The 16,157-nt window shown below is 39.7% G+C and overlaps 1 protein-coding gene across 4 annotated transcripts in view; it reads left to right on the top strand.

The window, feature by feature from the left end:
* The window catches only part of exoc3l2b (exocyst complex component 3-like 2b), a 93,018-nt gene that overhangs the window by 68,672 nt on the left and 8,189 nt on the right, over nt 1–16,157 (top strand). For all 4 annotated transcript variants that reach the window (XM_062060702.1, XM_062060701.1, XM_062060703.1 and 1 more), the window contains 8 exons: nt 8,809–9,071; nt 9,141–9,404; nt 9,475–9,593; nt 11,863–11,977; nt 12,190–12,300; nt 14,954–15,054; nt 15,126–15,242; nt 15,313–15,448. In XM_062060702.1, the coding sequence (XP_061916686.1) occupies nt 8,809–9,071; nt 9,141–9,404; nt 9,475–9,593; nt 11,863–11,977; nt 12,190–12,300; nt 14,954–15,054; nt 15,126–15,242; nt 15,313–15,448 (1,226 nt within the window). The remainder of the gene's footprint in view (nt 1–8,808; nt 9,072–9,140; nt 9,405–9,474; nt 9,594–11,862; nt 11,978–12,189; nt 12,301–14,953; nt 15,055–15,125; nt 15,243–15,312; nt 15,449–16,157) is intronic.

Raw genomic sequence — 16,157 nt, 5'->3', positions numbered from 1 at the left:
AAATAAATAAATAAAAAAGTAGTTTTATGCATGTGAGTGTTGATTACACAGCTTTGCAACAGTTGATATTCTAGTTTCAAGCATGTTTTAATCAATATAGGTCATAAAATGAAGTAAGAAATGATTACTTTAAAAAAGTAGTTTTTTATTATTTGTATTATTTTTAATTTTTTTTTTATTAAAAAAATAAATAAATAAAATAGAATAAAATTAAAATAAAATTAATATAAATAAATAAATAAAAAAGTAGTTTTATACATGTGAGTGTTGATGACACAGCTTTGCAACAGTTGATATTCTAGTTTCAAGCATGTTTTATTCAATATAGGTCATCAAATCTCAGCAACAAGCTGTAATATCTTACTGAGATCATTTAGGACCAAAACACTTAAAATAAGTAAAACACTCTAACATAAAATCTGCTTAGTGAGAAGAATTTTCTTATCAGACAGAAAATAAGCAAATATCACCCTTAATTGAGATATTTAATCTTACTTAGATTTCAGTTTTTGCCGTGCAGTCGTGAACGTTTAGGGTTAGTAGTGGAAGAAAAGTGGTCTTGGTAGAGAAGAATGTGACGAGTTCACCTTACAATGCAAACAACGCCACTACAGTTCTCTCTCTCACACACAGTCCTTCTATATACATTCATATATAAAAGTGTGAAGGGTCATCTTTGAGGGTGAACATGAGCCGGCTCTGACTCAGCACTTTTGTTTCCCGCGGCGACATTCCTCAGGTGGGCTTTATCCTTGACACAACCTTCAGCTTCTTATTCCATGTTTTTTTTCCTTATTGTACACCACTGCTTCTCAGTTCTTTTCCGTTACGACCTCCTAGGACAGGGGTCGGCAACCCAAAATGTTGAAAGAGCCATATTGGAACAAAAATACAAAAAACTAAATCTGCCTATATAAGTGTTATATTGAAGGCCACACATGATGTAGGTGTCTATATTAGCTATATTAGCCTACTATCAAAGGCTGACGCAAAGCTTCAATGACAGAAATGTTTTATTTCATTTTTATTCTACACATTTTTGCAACATTGGAAATCGTTAGTAAAATGGAGGCTTCTCACAGGATGAGATAACTTCTGGAAATTACTGGCTCAAAATGGCCAAAAGTATAGATGTGTGTGTCCAAGTTTAAGGAAATGGCAGGATGTCTTCTTCTAATGGATTTATTATAATCTTTACAAGCTGGGTAATGTTTGCTGTGGTCTGGAACAACGTGGCACACAAACAACTATGAGAAATGCAGCCAATATTACATACAGATAATGTGTCACGAGACATGCAAATATAAATTAAATACACAGAGGACATAAGTAAAGGAAAATAAATAAGCTCAAATATACCTACAAACGAGGCATAATGATGCAATATGTACATACAGCTAGCCTAAATAGCATGTTAGCATTGATTAGCTTGCAGTCATGCAGTGACCAAATATGCCCGATAAGCACTCCAGCAAATTAATAAAATCAACAAAGCTCACCTTTTGTGCATTCACGCACAGCATAAAACGTTTGGTGGACAAAATGAGACAAAGAAGGAGCGGCATAAAACACGTCTTTCTGTGGCAGCTTTGGAGAAAGTTGTACATGTAAATAAACTATGGTGAGTTCAAGGATCGCTGAAATTAGTAGGACAAAACGGTGCTTGCCAAATACTCTCACCAGTGAAGCAGGTACAACATAAACAGTGGGATTTCTAACAATTAAGAAGGTTTGTGTCATGTTTGTTCTCCTACAAAAACCATATTAAAACAAAAATATATTTCTTTCTTCATCTTTTTCCATTTTCACACATCTCTGAAAGAGGTCCAGGGAGCCACTAGGGCGGCGCTAAAGACGGCTCTAGAGCCGCGGGTTGCTGACCTCCGTCCTAGGAAGAAGACAATATTTTGTGCTCTCTCATCCCCCACTTTCCACCATGACTATAAATAGTATAATTTGTCAATAAAATTGTTATAAGTACATCTCTGTATAACATTGTATCTTTAGTAACATTAAAGAAAACAAAGAAATATAGATCAAATTCCAAAAAAATAATAATTCTATTAACACGGGACGGCGTGGCGAAGTTGGTAGAGTGGCCGTGTCAGCAATCGGAGGGTTGCTGGTTACTGGGGTTCAATCCCCACCTTCTACCAACCTAGTCACATTCGTTGTGTCCTTGGGCAAGACACTTCACCCTTGCTCCTGATGGCTGCTGGTTAGCGCCTTGCATGGCAGCTCCCGCCATCAGTGTATGAATGTGTGTGTGAATAGGTGAATGTGGAAATACTGTCAAAGCGCTTTGAGTACCTTGAAGGTAGAAAAGCGCTATACAAGTATAACCCATTTATCATTTATTTATTATAACATTGCTTTTTAGGGCTGTGATTCTTTGGGCCCGTCCCACTATTTGAGACGGACTATTGTACTCAGGCCTTACCTTGCAGCAGCAGGGGGCAGCATACCGCCTGTACGGCCCTAATGTGCAAGCAAAAGACTACCAAATGTCAAGTTTTTTTTCCTTAGTTTTTTTTAAACATTTGTTTATTGAGTTTTTTCGACATATTTGATTAACAGTGATAAAACAAACATGTCAAACGCCCCCAACAAGTAACCCACAGAAAATAAGTATAGGCAAATATTGAAGTCAAGTCACTTCATATTCTCTACTGCTCGCTAGTGTTACCATATCTGAGTTATTGTGTACAAATATGGGGAAATAACTACAAATGTGCGCTATATTCGTTAACCGTGATACAAAAAAGATAAAATAGACTGATACATAATGTTGGATATGGAGAACATACAAACCCTTTATTTATTGAGTCAAAAATATTAAAGTTCGATGATTTGGTAAAATTGCAAACAGCTAAAATGATGTACAAAGCAAACTATAACCTGCTACCAAAGAATGTACAACAATTCTTCTCAACTAAAGAGGAGAAATAGAACCTTAGAGGAAAATCTCATTTAAAACATTTATATGCATGTACAACACTTAGAACCTTTAGCATATCAGTATGTGGAATTAAATTATGGAATGGATTAAGTAAAGAAGTTAAACATTGTACTGATATGATCCAGTTTAAGAGGTTGTTCAAATTAATAGTACAAAGAAGAAGAATTATGAGAGTTACTTTCGGCCTTGTTGAGGATGAGATATACAGTACTTCATCTCAATATGTTAATAATGACTGAATTAATTAATTACATGTTACAAAACTGTTGTATATACTTATTCACGGATGTCATTCTATTATAAAAAGGTCAGTAAATGAAGTAAATGCTCTGAAGTGGGAAAGGGGTAGGATTAAATAAGCTTTGCTTCTTCCTACTCCTTTTCGGACATGATGTAAAGTGAATTATATGAAATTGTGTGATGTATGATGCTGTAAGTGTGTTCATGTTCCAAATAAACTAAAGAAAAGAAAGAAGAGTTTGTTTTCTACAAGTGAAAATGAGCAACTTTATATCATACTTTGTCAGTAGCTAGCGTTAGCATCCGCTTAACGCTACATGGACTCGTTACCTCCCCCTGAGGGTTGACGTGGCGATGCAACGCTTCAAAAAGTGGGCAATTAACTCTGCCCACTTGCGTTCGGGTTGTTTTTATCCTTTGAAAACAAAAAAATTAAATGACCACCGCAAGCCTGAAGTACAGTAGCAATATGCTAATGCTTGGACCGTGGCCCACCTGGTCATTTTGTTTGGGAACGTTATTGTTTAGGTTGTTTGTGTTTCACACCTAAAATCAAGGGTGTCCAGATCCGATATTGATGTGGTATATATGTGTGATATCAGTGAAAGGACGCTACAAAAACTGAAATCTAAGTAAGATTAAATATCTCAAATAAGGGTAATATTTGCTCATTTTCTGTCTGATAAGATAATTCTTCTCACTAAGCAGATTTTATGTTAGAGTGTTTTACTTGTTTTAAGGGTTCTGGTCCTAAAAATGATCTCAGTAAGATATTACAGCTTGTTGCTGAGATTTGATGACCTATATTGAGTAAAACATGCTTGAAACTAGAATATCAAGTGTTGCAAAACTGTGTCATCAACACTCACAAGTATAAAACTACTTTTTTATTTTATGTATTTTTATTTATTTTTATTTTTATTTATTTATTTTTATTTTATTTATTTTTTTAATAAAAAAAATTAAAAATAATAAAAAAATACTTTTTTAAAGTAATAATTTCTTCAAGCATGAAAAAAAAAATCATGATGCCGAGCGCATATCATTATGTCAAGATAATGGCACTAGCATTTACTTAATTTAAAAATATTTTTCAACATATTGAGCAAAAAGGTCAATTTTTTTTTTCCTACCAAGAAAAGTGCACTTGTTATTAGTGAGAATATACTTATTTTAAGGTGTTTTCGGGTTCATTGAGGTTAGCTAATTTTACTTGTTTTGGAAAGTCTTGACAAGCCGAATTTTCTTGTTCTATTGGCAGATCATTTTGCTTAGTTCAAATAAAATACCCCTCATTTTTGTATTTGTTTTCTTGTCTTTGAACACTGACTTTTTGCAGTGTAACAAGTATCGGATGATATCAACTTGCACGTAAAATGTCCGCTGTAAACTTTGACGCACAACCCCCGCGCAAAAGCTGGACAGCCAGTTAACATCTAAATGTTAAACTCACAAGGTTGCTCTTTTCTTCTATTTTAGTCAAAGTCATTTACACTAGCAGCTACCCGACAGCTCAGCGCACAATAGCACACAAGCGAGACACGCGTGTAATGTGTCCTTCATTGACCAACGTAGCGGCCTATCTTGTCGATATAAACAACAAACATATTACTTACACATACAAAGTCTTTGCGGCAGAAGCGTGTCAGAAATGATCCAGTAACAAACGTGTCTGCATCGGTCAACCTCAACCAGGTTAGTATTTTTCGCACCTACCATTGTTATGTCTGATTCATTTCATTTGATCCAACCTTTTATAACATTCCACACTACAAAATAATACGAGTATGTACGATTCCTGCTGATATTGTGTCGGATCAATATCGGTGTGGAAGGACTCTTCACTCCGGGTTCCTCGGACCACCAATGTGAGACATGACAGGCGTGGCAGTTTTGAGATTCTGTTTATTTTTCAATAAACCTCCGTTTGCTCTGGTTGCTTTTCAGCAGCTCTCGCCTTTTGTGACGATCTCTTTCTTCGAGTCGCTTTTCAGCCTTCCTCGTCTCCGTCTCCGTCTCGCCCTTCCTCGCGCGTGCTCGTCATCCACCAACGACTCTCTCACTCTCACTCCCTCAACTCCAACTTCTCCAGCCCCCTCAAAACGCGCCCAGGTGGGCCATCTATGCACCTTTCGCCGATCTCGGAGCCTCGGCACCCCGCCTCTCTGCAGGTCTGCAGGCCACGCCTCCTCACAATCGGTATCGGCCAATACTCAAGGCTCCAGTATTGGTATCGTATCAAAAGTGAAAAAGTTGTATCGGGAGACCCCTACTTTAGCACCGAGCCCATTGGCACATTTTTACGGAACACATGTTTATCTTTTCTAGAAAGCGCTAAAATGACAGCATGATTATTCAAATTGGTGCACGCACTCTGCAGGGTGAGCACCCCTCGTGGCGGTCAAAGGAACTGCTGACTCGGCTTTGGCCAGCTCCACAGTGACACGGCGACTTAAAGATGGCGTTGGCGTGTTGGTATGAAGAAAAAGGTGGAGCTGGGCGGGGTCTCATCCAGTCAGCTGGAAGAGATTTCCTGAAGTTGAACAAAATCAGCAGTGTTTCTCGACGTCGACGTCTGGCTCGGATGCGTCGCTGTATCGCCTTACGGTGGCCCCGCCCTGTTAGCGACTGACTGACACGCTCGGCATCACCGTGATGGAAACAAACACAATCAAGCATCCTTGTTGACTTCCTGTGCCAGCAGCCGAGATGTCTGCCAGCGCATTTAAAGTGACGCCGACTTAAATACCTCACAGAACTCTCAAGGCCCCGTAAGGCCAACCTTTGACCCTTTACGAGAATAGAAAGTGGGTTTGATAATGCGGACCGCCGCATTCCACATTTAAACATCTGCATGTGTGGGGAAGTTCAAGCCTGCCATGTCGTGCTCACATTGTTCCCGTTTAGAGATGCTCTTCCTCTCTGTGTGTGTGCGCGCGCGCGCGCGCGTGTGTGTGTGTGTGTGTGTGTGTGTGTGTGTGTGTGTGTGTGTGTGTGTGTATGTGTGTGTGTGTGCCATCCTGTCTTCCTCTGTCGACGCTGAGGCTGGCAAACATCTGCACATCCTCACACATACACACACACACACATTTCAGGTAAATCAACCTCGGATGTGACTGCGTTGCTTCGACCATAGATCCTCCCAGAATAATGTATGTGGTACACCTCCTCTGGGGGGCGCCAAGTTACTTTAGTGGAGATGCAGAAGCTTGTAAAAATAAATAGAAAAAGAAACATGTTGTTTATGCTGTTTAATGTAAATATAAATGCTTGAAAGGCTTTTGCTAAATGTGTCTATAATTGTTAAAATGTGATACAAATGGGATTATTGTGTCTCTAAATTTGTCTTTGAATACTAACTACAATTTTTGTAGCTTTTAAATGTGCTTTATAAATAAAGTTGATTTGATTTGTAGCTTTAAAGAGGAAAAAATGTATTATAATAACTAAGGTTTGTTCTATTAATTAAATTTGATTATTCATCTCTAAATTTGTCTTTGAATGTTGAATACAATTGTTGTGGCTTTAAAGTAGGGCTGCAACTAACGATTTATTTGATCATCGATTAATCTGTCGATTATTACTTTGATTAATAATCGGATAAAAGAGACAAACTACATTTCTATCCTTTCCAGTATTTTATTGGGAAAAAACCAGCATACTGGCACCATACTTATTTTGATTATTGTTTCTCAGCTGTTTGTACATGTTGCAGTTTATAAATAAAGGTTTATAAAAAATAAAAAAATAAAAATAAATTACCTATGCGCATAGCATAGATCCAACGAATCGACGACTAAATTAATCGCCAACTATTTTTATAATCGATTTTAATCTATTTAATCGATTAGTTGTTGCATCCCTACTTTAAAGAAGAAAAAATATATAATAATTAAGGTTTTATACTGTTGATTAAATTAGATTATTTTGTCCCTAAAGTTGTCTTTAATTATTAAATTTTTTTTTTGTGGCTTTAAAGTGGAAAAAATATATTATAATAATTAAGGTTTTATACTGTTGATTAAATTAGATTATTTTGTCCCTAAAGTTGTCTTTAATTATTAAATAATTTTTTTGTGGCTTTAAAGTGGAAAAAATATATTATAATAGTTAAGGTTTGTACTATTAATTAAATTTGATTATTAATCTCTAAATTTGTCTTAAAATGTTAAATACAATTTTTGTGGCTTTAAAGAAGAAAAATGTATCTTACAACAATTGAGGCTTTATACTTTTAATTAAAGTCGATTATGTTGTTTCTAAACTCGTCTTTGAATAAAATAAAGTCCTACGTCTACTCTGGGGAACATTAGTGGATATGCAGAGGGTCGTGAAATAAATACAAAAAAAAATGTTGTTTATGTTGTTTAATGGAAAAAAGATATAGTTGAAAGGCTTTTTCTAAAAGTGTTAAAATGTGATGTATTTTTTTTAACAATGTTTTTATATTCCATCCACCCATGTAAATTAAATTTGATTATTTTGTCTCTAAATTTGTCTTTGAATATTAAATAAAAGTTTTGTGGCTTAAAAAACCCCAAAATATATTTTATAATAATTGAGGTTTTATACCTTTATGTAAAGTCCATTATGTTTGTCTTTAAATAAAATAAATTGGTACATGTCCTCTGGGGGGCGCCAGAGAACATTAGTGGATACGCAGAAGTTTGTGAAAGAAGAAAAATGTTGTTGATGCTGTTTATTAATACTAGTAGAGCTTTTTCAAAATTTGTCTAAAAATTTTAAAATTTGGATTTAAAAAAAATAAAAATCATGGTTTTAATTTTAATTATATTAGATAATTTTTCAATTGAACAGTAATTGAAAGGTACATAATTGATGAGCTTTTGCCTGCTTTTGGGTATTGCTGCACCGTGTTGGAGACATTCAGGAGTGCAATTGCCCATCCATCCATCCATTTTCTACCGCTTATTCCCTTCGATGCGGGGGGCGCTGGAGTCTATCTCAGCTACAATCGGGCGGAAGGCGGGGTACACCCTGGACAAGTCGCCACCTCATCACAGGGCTGGACTGCAATTGTCTGTGGCTTAATGTCAATATTTGCCTGTACTTATTTGACTGATGCATGTTTTGTTTTTTTTAATTAATTTTTTATTATTTTATGTATAATTTTTGTGGGTTACATGTTTAGGGGAGAAAAAGAACATTTGACGTGTTTAATTGTATTTCTAGAGTGTATATGTCAAAAATCCAATAAACAAATAGATTATTTAGTTTAGTCTTTAAAATAAAATGAAGGGTAATAAATCAAGAAAAAAATATATAATATGTAATAAGTCTTTTATACTGTTAATTAAATGAGATAATTTTTGTTTCTAAATTTATCATTTGAATATAAATATTTTTTTTGTGGAATACAAGAAAAAATAAATATGGAACAATTAAGGTGAATGTATTCAATTTTTTTTACTGCAAATTCGAATTTAAATTTTTTAAAATGTGGAATAGAAGAAACATAAATAGGAGATGTAATAATCAAGAAATAAACTAGATACTTTTTGTGATAAACTGCTGTGAACATTCAAGAACACTAAATAAAACACAAAATATTTAAATAGTAATTTCACAAATGTCCTTGTGTCCTTCAGTTCTAGAGATCCTGCAGCTGGTCAAGAAGCGGGACCTCGTCTTGGCCGACACTCACATCCTGGAGCTGGAGCAGGAATGTAATGGGTCGGACGGCGGCACGCAGCCGGAGGACCTGTGCAGCCCGAGCGTCAAAGATGGCGGCCGCAGGAAGGCGAAGGACGTGGAGCTGCTGTACGAGGAGCTGCAGAAGGAGCTGTGGGCCGTGGTGAGGGAATCGCTGCGGTCGCCCACAGCCGGGCCCAACCTGGGCCTGGTGGTTCAGGTGAGGACCCCCCACCCCCTCGCCATCCCTCCCCACGGCATCCAGGTGTTAAGGCGTGTTTGAGCGCAGGTGCTGCAGCAGGAAGAGCAGACTGATCGGGACCGGGCCTGCAGCGAGGCGGCGGCGGCGGGGCCCAGACCGCGGCAGCTGAAGCAGCGCTGGAAGGAGGCGGTCGAGGATGCCGCCGACAGTTCCCTGCCCCAGAAAGCCGAGTTCACAGCTGGAGAGCTGGCGGGGTACCTGGACCGCATTCGAGTCCGCGTGGTGGAGGACCTGGGGGCCGCCAAGAGGAACGTGGTGTCCATTTACCCCGATGAGTACCGCGCCCTGCAGGTGAGACAGGAAGTAGGAACACAGGTGTGTCAATCTATACACTAAGTGCTAATGACCTATGAACCCTCAGGTGTACATGCAGAGCTACCACAAGGCGGTTGCTAAGCGACTGCAGTCCATTACCGACCAACAACTGGAGATCACCGACATTTACTCCCTGCTGGACTGGCTGCACAACATCTACAACAGGCAGGACACACACACACACACACACACACACACAAACTCTTCTTGAGACATGAGAAAATGCCTACCTCTTTAGGACCACCCTTTCTTGATATATAAAGATTTGTATTTACAACATTAATAATATATACATACTATGCAAATATAAAAGTTAAAGTACCACTGATAGTCACACACACACTAGGTGTGGTGAAATTATCCTCTGCATTTGACCCATCCCCATGTTCACCCCCTGGGAGGTGAGGGGAGCATTGAGCAGCAGCGGTGGCCGCGCTCGGGAATCATTTTGGTGATTTAACCCCCATTTCAACTGTTGATGCTGAGTGCCAAGCGGGGAGGTAATGGGTCCCATTTTTATAGTCTTTGGTATGACTCGGTTGGGGTTTGAACTCACGACCGTACCGATGTCAGGGTGGACACTTTAACCACAAGGCCACTGAGGCAGATCACATAAAAAAGGTAAGCTTTTAGTTAATTTTTTTTTTTGTAATTGGTTTTTAATCTTCTTTATTTTCTTCAAGTTATTACAGTATGTCTCGATATATATATATATATTTTTTTTAAATTAATTTTGGCCAAAGGGGGCGCATTTCAATTTCTCACGCACACTTGTTATTACCTATGTTGGCCGGAGGGGGAGCACTTAAAATGTTTACACACACTTGTAATTTCATATGTTGACCAGAGGCGGTGCACTTATAAAACCGACACACATCCATCCATCCCATCCATTTTCTACCGCTTATTCCCTTTGGGGTCGCGGGGGGGCGCTGGAGCCTATCTCAGCTACAATCGGGCGGAAGGCGGGGTACACCCTGGACAAGTCGCCACCTCATCGCAGGGCCAACACAGATAGACAGTCAATTTGAAAGGTGAAAGGTGGTCCTAAAACTTTTTAGGACCACCCAAATTTTGAGAGACGGCGTGGCGAAGTTGGGAGAGTGGCCGTGCCAGCAATCTGAGGGTTACTGGTTCAATCCCCACCTTCTACCATCCTAGTCACGTTCGTTGTGTCCTTGAGCAAGACACTTTACCCTTGCTCCTGATGGGCCTGGTTAGCGCCGTGCATGGCAGCTCCCGCCATCAGTGTGTGATTGTGTGAATGTGTGTGTGTTATGGGTGAATGTGGAAATAGTGTCAAAGCGCTTTGAGTTCCTTAAAAAGGTAGAAAAGCGCTATACAAGTACAACCCATTTACCATTTACCACATTGTAATGTGCTTAAGGCCGATGACAAACGAGTCATGGACCACAGATGGCCCCTGTGCCGCACTTTGGGCAACCCAGCTGTAGAAGCTAACTGTTAATGGCCACTATAGTCTTAGTACTAAAGTGTATTTGTTCATCCTATGGTCACATACACTACCGTTCAAAAGTTTGGGATCACCCAAACAATTTTGGCTAATAGCCATCATTTCTAAGAACAAGAATAGACTGTCGAGTTTCAGATGGAAGTTCTCTTTTTCTGGCCATTTTGAGCGTTTAATTGACCCCACAAATGTGATGCTCCAGAAACTCAATCTGCTCAAAGGAAGGTCAGTTTTGTAGCTTCTGTAACGAGCTAAACTGTTTTCAGATGTGTGAACATGATTGCACAAGGGTTTTCTAATCATCAATTTGCCTTCTGAGCCAATGAGCAAACACATTGTACCATTAGAACACTGGAGTGATAGTTGCTGGAAATGGGCCTCTATACACCTATGTAGATATTGCACCAAAAACCAGACATTTGCAGCTAGAATAGTCATTTACCACATTAGCAATGTATAGAGTGTATTTCTTTAAAGTTAAGACTAGTTCAAAGTTATCTTCATTGAAAAGTACAGTGCTTTTCCTTCAAAAATAAGGACATTTCAATGTGACCCCAAACTTTTGAACGGTAGTGTATGGGACACGGGTTGTCGTACGTCAGCACCGGAAGTCGTAAAATCAGCTGTTCACTGGCGGGTTTTTTCAGGGATGAATAGGGAAGTCCTTCTTTAGCTAGTTTTATCATATATTGCTGCCTTTGCACCTGTCAATGTTTACTTTTGTATGCACATTAAATCAGCAAAATATCCTGACTTTGGAACAATATTCACGGACTCTAGTATTTGGCTCTCTATTAGATGCAATGGTTTTCCGTATTGGGACCATAATTTCGGTCCTAACTTGTTCACCGGTCCTCATATGGAAGGTACTTTTCCTTGTTGATGTCTCAAGAAGGGTAGAAATACAAGAACACACACACACACATGCAGATAGATCATGACGTCATCATACGTGTGTTTCAGGGATGTTCTGGCAAAGGTGTGCATCTTGGACCCTCTCAGTGCCTCTCAGCTCCAACCCCTGCTGCCCCCGGAAACGCTGGACAGACTGGAACAGGACTGTCTCAACTCAGTGCGGGTCAGACTACAACAACTACACACCTACTACACAAGTTGATGATAGCCGTTAGAGCAGCGTGTCTGTGTGTGACTGACAGCCGGCAGAGTGTCTGATTGATTGGAGACAAAGTAAGGGGGCGTGTCTGTGTGTGATTGACAGCGGCCCGGAGAGCGGCGTGGGTGATGTCGGTGACAGTGTTGTGAGGTGCGTTTGATTTGCCAACCCCGCAGGCTAAAGTGACCACCGAGCTGAGTCAGGTGCTGGATGACGAGGAGAAGCGGTGGTTTGAGATGCTGCACGTCGAGGAGTACCACATAACTCTGGCCAAGACCATCATACAGGTGCCTCTTTGTTACCATAGTTACTGCGGCTACACACGCACACACAGATGTTGTTTTATGTCTGTGGATATGAATGATTGAAGTCTTATGTAAAGGTGAATTCCGTTATGTTTTGTTGTCTGATTGTATTCATCTTTAGCTGCTGCCAAAGTCAACATCAGCAACTTCCTCCTCACACACACACACACACACACACACAGACACGCTTTAGCTCAATATCATCATACAGGGCCGAGATGCTGCCCTCCAGTGGCCACATAAATCATAACAGTAATTATTAGGGGTGTTGCGATCCAATATTGGTATCGGTCCAATATCATGAAAAAAAGAAGAATGGGATTACCGCATTTTCTGGACTAGAGAGTGCACCGGTGCATAAGCCGCACCCACTAAATTTTAGAAGAAACAAATATTTTTCCATGTAATAGCCGCACCGGACTATGAGCCGCAGATAATTAGTTATTTTTTACACAGAACGATTTAGTAAAATGTGTATTTACATACCTTAATTGATGTCTGTAACACGGTATTAAAACGTCTGATCAAACAAAACAGAAGTCATTGTCATGGGCCCACTAGCTGCGAGGGCTAGCCCTCTAATCAGCTAAACAGACTCAATAACTCCACAGTGACTGTCAGTTTCAAACACTGATGCCATCTATTAAACAAGACAAGAGGCAAAGAATTAAACAGAGACAGAATTCAATTTGGTTCAGTGAGGAGAAACGTGCACATCTGTACCCTTGTACAGTGTCTTTACGTTCTGCCAAAAGATTGCACTCCTCCTCCTTTATTTGACTTTCTCCGACCACCTGACCACCGCTTTCACTTCCAGAGGGAAGTGGGTCGTAAACAGCGTTGCCTTTGGTTACAGAATAGTTCAAACGAAGAGGTCGTAAAATAGTTCAAAAAGAGGTCCATAAAATAGTTCAAAGAGAGTTCGTAAAATACTTTAAAAAGAGGTCCATAAAATAGTTCAAAAAGAGTTTGTAAAATACTTCAAAAAGAGGTCGTCTGGAAATTGGGCAGATCCTTGGTTCTCTCCGCTTTGAAGTCATTGGGTTAGAACAATATCTCCCCCCCGTCGTATAGTAAGTGATAACGTATCATTTCAGTGAATCCCTGCTATGTGTTGGGGTTACATTTGGAGACCATAGTAAATATGAGCGAATACTAAATAATGTAAATACAAAAGTCTGCAAAAATACGGGGATGCGTCGATGATGCACGTTGCTAAAGTAAGCGCTCTCATGGTTCTTGTCATGTTCTACAACAGGGGTGCCCAGTGGGCTAGGGATTAAAGACAACTAATTTAAGTAGGGTTGTTCCAATACAACGTTTTCACTTCTGATACCAATATTGGGGCCTTTAGTATGCCAATATTGATCCGATACGATATCAGCAGGAATCATACATACTTGTATTATATGGTAGTGTGGAATGTTATAAAATGTTTGATTAAGTGAAATTAGTCAAACAGAGAACAATGGCACGTATGGGTATTAATTATTAACCTGTTTGAAGTTGAATGATGCAGACACCTTTGTTACTGGATACTGCCTGATGCGCTTCTGCTTTGAAGACTTTGTATGTGTAAGTAATATGCAACTATAATTATTTGATACTTGTTTATATCGACCGATCTGATGTTTTCCACTGCAAAATTGTTCAATCATTATTATGTAAGTCTAGCTTGTGAGCTATTGTGTGTTTAGCTGTTGTGTAGCCGCCAGCTCTTAGTAGTCTCCCCTGTTTACTAGGGGTATCCCGATACAACTTTTTTTTACTTCTGATGTGATACCTATTTTGGAGCCTTCATATTGGCCGTTACCGATATAAATCAGATGTATCAGGCGAAATTACTCATGAAAAACAATAACATTATGACAGATTTCTACTTTTTCTAAGTTTAAATGAAGTAGTAATTGTTTTAGTGACACCTAGTGGCCACAATAATTAAGTTAAACTCGTGACGGCGTAAGTGTAATGATGCGGACACGTTTGTTACTAGATACTTTCTGATATGCTTCTGTCTTGGAGACTTTGTATGTGTAAGTAGTATGATAAATTATAAGTAGTATGCAACTATAATTATTTGATACTCCTTTATATTGACAAATGTGCTGTTAATTGTTCATTTATTATTATGTATGTCTAGCGTGTGTGCTATTGTGTGCTTAGTTGTTGTGTAGCTGCTAGCTACTGGTAGCTTATAGCCTACCATGTTTACCTTTTGTAAAATATTTCACTAAAGTACAAGAAAAGAGCAACCTAGTGTGTCTATTGGAGGACGTTTAGATGTTGACTGGCTGTTCAGCTTGTATTAAAACTAATATTGGAAAGTTGACATGCAAGCTGATATCATCCGATACTTGTTTTTTTTGCTGATATCACACAGATATCCCATATCAACATCGGATCGGGACACTCTGCATTTTAAGTGTGAAACACACATAACACATTTGAAAAATAAAGTTCCAAACAAAACGACTCGGCTGGCCAAGTTTGGCCCACGGGTCCCACTTTGGGCACCCCTGTTCTAGAAGGTCTCCCTGACACAAGTGTGACAAACTCACAGCCGTTAGGTCGTTCTAGAAAACAGAACTAAGCATGGACGGATAACAAAAATACGATTTACTCATTTGTTCTCCAGAGGCTGCAGGTTGACCTGGAACGTTCCGCCTCCATCAACAGGAGTTTGGGTTCCAGAGTGGCTCAGTGCAGCCTCAACGGCCTGGCAGACTTCCTCTACAGGTAATCCTGCACGCCGCCGACAGACAGCGCGTGCTGCCGAGACCTCTAAAGAGGGCGTTGTTGTCTTGCAGCTTCCAGCGTAAAGTGGAGATGTTTCACGAAGGCATGCAGAGCGGAATGTTTGGAGAACACGAGGACGGATACGTGTCCAGAACTGTCGCGCTGGTCAACTGCTGTCCGCCCTTCAGGTGACCACCTGAGGACCCCCGCGCTCAGTCATATTGAAGCATAGAGTCTAAAACCCGTTCGTGTGTTCAGAGGTTTCGTGCAGCGATGCGCTCAGTGCGAGCCGGCGGCCAGTGAGGACTCTCTGAGGCGGGCCGACAAAGCTTTGGACCACATCGTCCAGCAGGGGGTCCGAGTTCTCTCTGAGCGCCTGTTCCTGCACATCCGGGTAACACACACACACACACACACACACATTTAATATTTCCTCACATTGCCACGAAAAAAGTCAGACGGAGATTGAAGCAGTTTTTTTCCATAAGAAATAAAGTTCAGTGGAACCTTATATATAACGGAAACGTTTTGTATAGTGAAGCAAATTTCTCCATAAGAAACAATGTAAATATGAATAATTGGTTCCAGCCTCGGGCAGCACGGTGGTAGAGGGGTTAGTGCGTCTGCCTCACAATACGAAGGTCGTGGGTTTGATCCTGCGCTCGGGATCTTTCTGTGTGGAGTTTGCATGTTCTCCCCGTGACTGTGTGGGTTCCCTCCGGGTACTCCGGCTTCCTCCCACCTCCAAAAACATGCACCTGGGGATTGATTGATTGGCAACACTAAATTGGCCCTAGTGTGTCAATGTTGTCTGTCTATCTGTGATGAGGTGGCGACTTGTCCAGGGTGTATCCCGCCTTCCGCCCAAATGCAGCTGAGATATTTCTTGTCCTTTTTTTCAACCTTATAAAACCCAATTCATATTCACTCCCGAGTCAAAAGCGTGTCATTCAAAGAAACAAACACTCATTCTTATCCCTCCAACGACCACCAGGAATGTGGCCGCAACACCAATTTTTTTTTTTTTTAAACCAACACATTTTATTTTAAAGAATAAGTACATATTGTTTAATAAATTAGTCTTTGCACTGATTCTGCTTCTT

This window comes from Entelurus aequoreus, linkage group LG10 (assembly GCF_033978785.1).
Source record: "Entelurus aequoreus isolate RoL-2023_Sb linkage group LG10, RoL_Eaeq_v1.1, whole genome shotgun sequence".
Lineage (NCBI taxonomy): Eukaryota > Metazoa > Chordata > Actinopteri > Syngnathiformes > Syngnathidae > Entelurus > Entelurus aequoreus.
The sequence above is the reverse complement of the archived record's forward strand: the minus strand, read 5'-3'. Positions and strand labels throughout refer to the sequence as shown.